Source organism: Ovis canadensis, chromosome 3 (assembly GCF_042477335.2).
Source record: "Ovis canadensis isolate MfBH-ARS-UI-01 breed Bighorn chromosome 3, ARS-UI_OviCan_v2, whole genome shotgun sequence".
Lineage (NCBI taxonomy): Eukaryota > Metazoa > Chordata > Mammalia > Artiodactyla > Bovidae > Ovis > Ovis canadensis.
Genome location: NC_091247.1, coordinates 141,897,540 through 141,904,251, shown reverse-complemented (window position 1 = coordinate 141,904,251; position 6,712 = coordinate 141,897,540). Strand labels below are relative to the sequence as shown.

The 6,712-nt window shown below is 48.8% G+C and overlaps 1 protein-coding gene across 9 annotated transcripts; it reads left to right on the top strand.

Annotated features, from left to right (window-relative positions):
* The first annotated feature begins 1,906 nt into the window (after positions 1–1,906).
* Positions 1,907–6,481, top strand: COX14 (cytochrome c oxidase assembly factor COX14). Of its 9 annotated transcripts, XM_069584440.1 has the most exons (4): positions 2,677–2,780; positions 4,773–4,883; positions 5,891–5,974; positions 6,078–6,481. In XM_069584440.1, the coding sequence occupies exons 1-4, from the start codon at positions 2,774–2,776 to the stop codon at positions 6,257–6,259; spliced, it is 384 nt and encodes a 127-aa protein (XP_069440541.1). In that variant the 5' UTR covers positions 2,677–2,773; the 3' UTR covers positions 6,260–6,481. The 9 variants fall into 9 exon arrangements, with proteins under 9 accessions (XP_069440543.1, XP_069440546.1, XP_069440545.1 ...); XM_069584444.1 differs by lacking the exons at positions 2,677–2,780; positions 4,773–4,883 and adding an exon at positions 1,926–2,168; XM_069584447.1 differs by lacking the exons at positions 2,677–2,780; positions 4,773–4,883 and adding an exon at positions 1,954–1,991 and having other exon boundaries at positions 5,938–5,974; positions 6,065–6,481.
* Positions 6,482–6,712: the final 231 nt, after the last annotated feature.

Genomic DNA, 6,712 nt, shown 5'->3' with positions numbered 1-6,712 from the left:
CCGCCTTCTAGCTTCTCCTAGCAACATCTGTGTCCTCAGAAAGCTCTGGTCATCTCCCCTTTCCCCCTCCCCCAGGCTGCCCTGGCACCAGAGTTGCTGCCACGCTGGCATCTCTGGCCCTGGGGCTTGTCATTCTCTCTTGGGACTTCCCGGTCCCTAGTTCTTTGCCAGCTCCTCCCTACCATGCGTGACCTTTCCAGCCTCTCTCACCCTCCCCACCAGTACCCTCTTTGGGGAGGAGGAACTTAATCTGCTGACAGAGCTACACCTTTTCATAGCAAACTCAGATCAGCCTGCTCCCTGTGACCTTTGTAACTGCTCTGCCTCCCTTCTTGGGAGCTCTAGTGGGGGGAGGTGTCAGCTGGGTCCCTCCTGCTGCTGACTCCCCAAGACATCTTGGATCCTTACCTCCTCCTAAACCCTATACCCAATTCTCAGCCACCCCTAGAGCAGCCAGGGCAGCTAACCAGCACCTGTACCTGGAGGCCAAAGGGCCAGAGAGTGGGTAAGGGAGGACGAGCAGGTCCCCATCTTGGTGGTCCTGACACTCCAAGGTCAGCTCTCCTTTGTCACCTGAAGGCCTTCTCATGCAGTATTGACTTCTCTAGCACCTCAGGAGCTGGGAAACTCATGGAGGTGGAAAAACAGTCAAACCACACTACCCCCTGGGGTGAGAAGAGGAGGGAGAGATCTGTGCTTTGCAGTGGCCTTGCTCCAGGCTAGAATGGCAGCAGGGGAATGTCACAGGTCAGCAGCTTGAGCCCTTGGCTATAAATAGAGCCCGAGGGCTCCTGTCACTTACAGCAGAGGGTCTCAGCTTCCTGTGTGGCAGTGCCTGGCACACTGTGGCTCTGACCAGCATTAAGTTAATCTTCCCTTACTCCTGGACAAACCAGGCAGGAGCTTGAGAAGAGGAGTCACCCTCACCAGTGAAGGGCAGAGCTTCCTGGGTCAGGCACTGAGGCTGGGCCCAGCTCGGGTGCTGACTGGGTCCAGAAACTGCCTCTCCAGGAGGTCAAAGTCAGGGCAAAATGACAGCTCCTTCCCTAGGCTGCAGCTGCGACACTCTTGGAGAGTCAGAAACCTTTGCTTATTTTTGTTCACTCCACCATTAACTGAATCTGAGGCTTCTGAATCAGGCCTACTTGCCTATCGAAAAAAAATTTTGCCTATCCAAAAACCGATTTGTTTTTTCCAGAAACAAGTTGGGGAAGGACGCTTAACTGCACGTGGCTGTGCATGTGCAGTGGTGCATCACTACATGCGTATGTTTTCACTCATGCCACAGGAAAAAGGAAGGAAGAAATCTTTCCTCGATTGTCCCGGCCACTCCCGGCCCCTTGCTAGGGTGCCCACGTAGTCCCGCTTTCCCCAAGTGGCATCCCCCCCAACCCAATCCTTTCCGGGCGCTTCTTTGGGGCTATATCATGCCGCCTGCAAGCGGGGAGGTCACATATGGGACAGAAACATTACGGAAATGCGACCCTTGCGTTCACTCCGTGCCCATAGCCACACCTGCCGCAGTCCTGGGCGGCCCAGGCCTCGCGGTGCGGGTCGGATTCCTACCTGAGCTGGGCTTAGGGCCGGTGGCGGGGAAGAGGGCAGCTCCAATCTGTAGGGGGCGCACAGTCCCCTTCAGAGGGCTGACTCCTAGAGAACCTACCTAGCTACCGGAGACGTCACTGTGCCACAGGCTGAGGATTGGCTGGTTTTCTCGGAGAGAAAGCTCGCCTTTTCTCTGGTGACTGAGTATCCTAAAGTTCTGGTTCCAGAACATGGGTCGCAACTACAACCCCCAGAAATCAACGGGCCTCTCCGAGAGGAAGACTCGTCTGAGGATGCGTACTAAAGGCGCCTGACCCGGAAGTCGGAAGTTCAAAGGCGGAAACCAATCAGAGCTGCGACCGGGGCGGGCTCCCGCCTTCGTGGGCGGGGTTATGATGCGTCCGACGCGCAGGGCTCTACCCTCGTCAGGAGCCAAATTCTAGAGGGTAAGGGGGCCAGGGGGCGGGAAAAGTGTGGTGTTCGGCACCAAAGCGCTTCAGCATTCAGTGTTGTTCCTGGGCCACTATCCTTACTAGTCTGGTCCCGGGTGCCGCTTCCGGCTACGCTCGGAGGTCGCGCAGGCTGGAGGCCTCGGTCGGACGGGAGGCAGCGGCAGCATCCAGGTACGCCCTGAGTCAGGCCGGAGCCCGGGCCGCCGGTGTGCTGCGGCGCGCCCGCTGGGGCCGGCCTTTCTTACCGCATCCTCGCATACCCAGTCTTCGGTGTCCTTGAGGTTTACCGCGTATCGTGCGCTGCTTCCGGCCCAGCATCCTCCTCGCTGCCGTAGGTTTCTGTCAGGCCTTGACTCCACCGCGCGTTTTGTCCTCCACGCTCTGACTCTAGTAACTCGGACCCTTTCTCATCTTGTAGTCCGCTGTGCCCTGAAATGCAGCTTTCCCGGGCACCCGTTCCTGTTTTATCGATTTACTGGCTCCACTCGTTTGCTGCTTTCAATTCCTGGGAAATGTCTCCCTCCCTCTTCACTGACGTAAATCCTCCCAATCCTTCTAACGACTGCTGCCCGCCCTTCTCCACCTTTCTGCTAACTTTTCTTGAGCCCTCGCTTTGTCTCTGAAGTCGAAAAATGCCTCTTTTCTTCCGGTCACCGCTGTCTTCTACTTTATCCAACAGAATTTGGGATGCACAGCTTATCCCCATCAAACCATAAACTCCTTTGGGACAGAAGCCACCTTCTCTGCAGCCTTCATACAGTGAGACTAGATAGTAGATGAAAGGTAAATCTAAGCTGAGGTGGATGGACCCATTTGAGGAAATGAGTTTTCCAGAGGGGAGAGATCAGAGCTTTGAGGTTCTCCCGTGTTCAGGGGGCAGAAAAAGAAAAAAGAGCCACAGTCTGAAAACGTTTTTATAGATTACACCCCTGTGTCATTTTTCATTATGGTTCTTGTTTGTTTGTTTTCTTGTTATTCTGAAACCAGTCTAACCCTGTAACAGACCCTTGAGCTTTATTAAGAAACCTGATGCCCCATAGATGAGAAGGTTCTCTTGCTAACCTCAAAATTTTTCATTTTCAAGGTTAATCCTTCTACTTGGACTTCTAATGTCCTCTTTTTCTGGGCCATCCTAAATCTTATTCCATCCCACCCACATCACTCAGTTTAGCCACCAGTTTCTTCTTTTCTTCTCTGGGAGTTGGTGATGGACAGGGAAGGCTGGCGTGCTGCAGTCTGTGGGGTCACAAAGAGTAGGATCTGACTGAGTGGCTGAATTGAACTTCTTCTCTGAAAACATTCAAATCTCCTTATCAGTAAGCAAAACAAAACTAGAATTTACTTGACCTTGTGTTACCTTCACAAGCCGCTGCTCTTTCATTGCCATTCCCTTAACCAGCAAATCACAGTATCGGTTCTTATCTTTGGGGTGAAAGGGGGTTATGATCCTTCTAATCATGTTTCTCTCTATCCTAGAAAAATGCATAGACATGTTGGGGTTCATGGGCCTTTTTCATTCTGGCCCAGTACACCCGAAAGATAAAGCATACCTCTGTTAGTGGTAGTAACTTGATAGCAGTGATTTTCAACCATTGTCATGGTTAAATGAAAGAGCATTCCACGTGTTTCTGGAATTTCCTACCTGTTTTCCTTCCCTAATTGTTTGCTTTCTTCAAACTGGTGTTCCCTTGACTTCACTCTCTTTGGTTTTATCCTCTAATTTGGTATCACTTGTTATTTCCGTATGTATCTGTAGCCTAGCCTCTTTCCCAGGATTTGTTCCATATTTGCATATCCATGTGCCTGACAGACATCATCACGTGAATTTTGCATTAAGCATCTTAACTTGAACATGTCCAATTCATGATCTTGGCTGACGCTTCCTGCCACCACCACCATCCCCATACACACATATAGACACACCTGTTTCTTCTCTTTTCTATTAACAGTATCCCACTGCATAAAGTTTCCTCAGTTGTTAACTTGCAGAAACATCAACTTTGCCCTAGCCCATCCAGTTAATAAGCCTTGTTCTACTTCCAGAATAATTTCTTCATCTGTGTTCTCCTTTTCTACTGCCCTGCTTTAGCTCAGGGTCTGAAAAGAGTTTTTGTTAATTTGAAAATAGAAATCTCAGGTTGGATTAGACAGGAGAAGAGATTCTAGAAATTTTTCATCAGTAGATCTTCTATCACCCTTCTAGGCAAGATCTACCATCCTGTTTCCAGCCTTCTTCCTCCAGCTCTGAGAAGAGGTGGTCCTATAAGTGGTTAGCATCTGGCTAGGGTAATGGGGGATAGGATGAGAAAGAATAAGTTAGGCGAAGTTTGAAGGCTGCCAGCTCTCTTTGCTAGGAGCTTATTACCTTAGTAGGACTTGCCTGTAGCTCAAATGGTAAAGAATCTGCCTGTGATGCACTAGACCAGGGTTCGATCCCTGGATCAGGAAGTTCCTCTGGAGAAGGGAATGGCAGTCCACTCTGGTATTCTTGGAGAAGGAAATGGCAACCCACTCCAGTATTCTTGCCGGGAGAATCCCGTGGATGGAGGAGCTTGGTGGGCTACAGTCCATGGGTCGCAAAGAGTCGGACATGACTGAGCAACTTCACTTTAATACTTTCACTTATTACCTTAGTGTTCTGCTGTGTGTGTGTGTGTTTCTGTCTCATAGCTTAGAGGCCTTTTAAACTTCAAATAACTTGAAAACAGCTCTTTCTTATCTTGCCCCTGTGCCATTTGGTTTTCTTCCTCTGACATTATTTAATGTTACTTTCAGTAGCCACTTGGAATTATGATTCAAGGAAGCTGTGCCTCAGCTCAGCATTGGGATCCACCCTCAAGGACTGGCTCAAAGGCAGTGTTCAACTCATGGGACTTACTTTGAAAAGTAATTAGACATCTTACCCTACTCAAGATCCCCTCAACCAGCCAATTTTGAACTTCTCTCCTTTCAAATTCTTTAAAGAAACCTATTCTCACTAACTGCAGTCAGATTTTTAATTCTCTCAGAGTCCCAGATTGAGGAACATTTTGTTCAAGATGAGAGATTCTCATTCTAAACTTTCTCTTGTTTCCTAGCTCAGAATACCCAGGGAACACTTAAATTAGAAGTAATTTATCTCAAGCAAATGTGAGTTAACAATTTGTTGGGGCCTCAGTAAGTTTCTTTTTAGCCCTTGGGATAGGTTCTTGGTTTTATGTTTGAAACTTAGAATTAATGCTGTAGGTTATGTCTAATTGAAACAATATAAACATACTATTGGCACTATTTCAAGGATACTATGGCTTAAACAGATGCTTGAAGACCAACCTGGGAATCTGAGCCATAAATAAGATGATTTTATGGGAAAACAAATTGGATATTGCCCAGAAAGTTCCTATTTGATCCTCCTTGACAGAATAATATACTGCTAATATTTAATCTTTGGCTATTTCCATTAATTCCTTACTGGCCAGGAAAACTGATGTGTGCCTAAAGTAATGCACCAATTAAGAACATTTCTAGGTGGTCTATACCAGTCACTTCATTCCATAAACATGGAGGGTCAAGTGTTAGCTGTGATGTCATTCATATACACCTGGTTTGAGCGGTGTTTCTGTACCTTGTATGCAGACTTTATTTGCCCTTTTGAATCTTAATTATCTTCCTGTATGTGCTGTGCTTAGTTGCTCAGTTATGTCCTACTCTTTGTGACCCCGTGGACTAACCTGTCAGGCTTTTCTGTCCACGGGGATTCTCCAGGCAAGGATACTGGATTGTCATGCCCTCCTCTATGGGATCTTGCCAACCCAGGGATTGAACCCAGGTCTCCCGCATTGCAGGCAGATTCTTTACCAGCTGAGCCACCAGGGAAGCCCAAGAATACTGGAGTGAATAGCCTGTCCCTTCTCCAGGGGATCTTCCCAACCCAGGAATTGACCCGGGGTCTCCTGCATTGCAGGTGGATTCTTTACCAGCCGAGCTACCAAACTCTGCATGTGAGTAGCAGCTATTCAGAACAGAGTGCAACCAGATAAGCAGGGGACGGGGCTGGGCAGATGAGGCCTTATCCTTGGGTCTAAATCCAGTCTGTCTTTATAGGGGACAACATGCCAACTGCCAAGCAACTAGCTGACATTGGCTACAAGACCTTCTCCACCTCCATGATGCTCCTCACGGTGTATGGGGGCTACCTCTGCAGTGTCCGAGCCTACCACTATTTCCAGCGGCGCAGCTCCCAGCGCCAGGCTGCAGAAGAACAGAAGACCTCAGGAGCCCTATAGAATTGCGGGGCTTTTTTCCTTGAGCAGAGAGGCCTGAGGCATGCTGTGGAAAGATTGCACCTGCAATCATTTCTGAGTCAAGAGGACCAGGGCCTTACTGGCTTTCGAACTCTGTGGAAAATGCCCATGTTTTCTCTGGTACAGCCAGTTTGGAGAGGGTATTGAATCAAAACAGGAATGGGAGGGTGAGGCACACCTATAGCCATTAAATACTTTGCCATATCTGTGTCTTGGTGCTTTTGTTTACTTGAATAGGGTGTGGACCACAGAGGTGGAGCCTTGACTACCCATTTTCTAGTCACAGATTAAAGAGTATCTTGAAAGTGATGGTGAAGTCTCAGTCATGTCTGACTCTTTGCGACCCCCATGGACTGTAGCCTATCAGGCTCCTCCGTCCGTGGGATTTTCCAGGCAAGAGTGCTGGAGTGGATTGCCATTGTTCTGCCTGTTAAG

Coding starts and splice junctions, on each gene's coding strand:
- COX14 (XM_069584439.1), top strand. CDS start 4,760: ATGTTACTTTCAGTAGCCACTTGGAATTATGATTCAAGGAAGCTGTGC. Junction 4,884..5,890: donor CATGGGACTTACTTTGAAAA/GTAATTAGACAT, acceptor TCCCTTCTCCAG/GGGATCTTCCCAACCCAGGA. Junction 5,975..6,077: donor CGAGCTACCAAACTCTGCAT/GTGAGTAGCAGC, acceptor CTGTCTTTATAG/GGGACAACATGCCAACTGCC.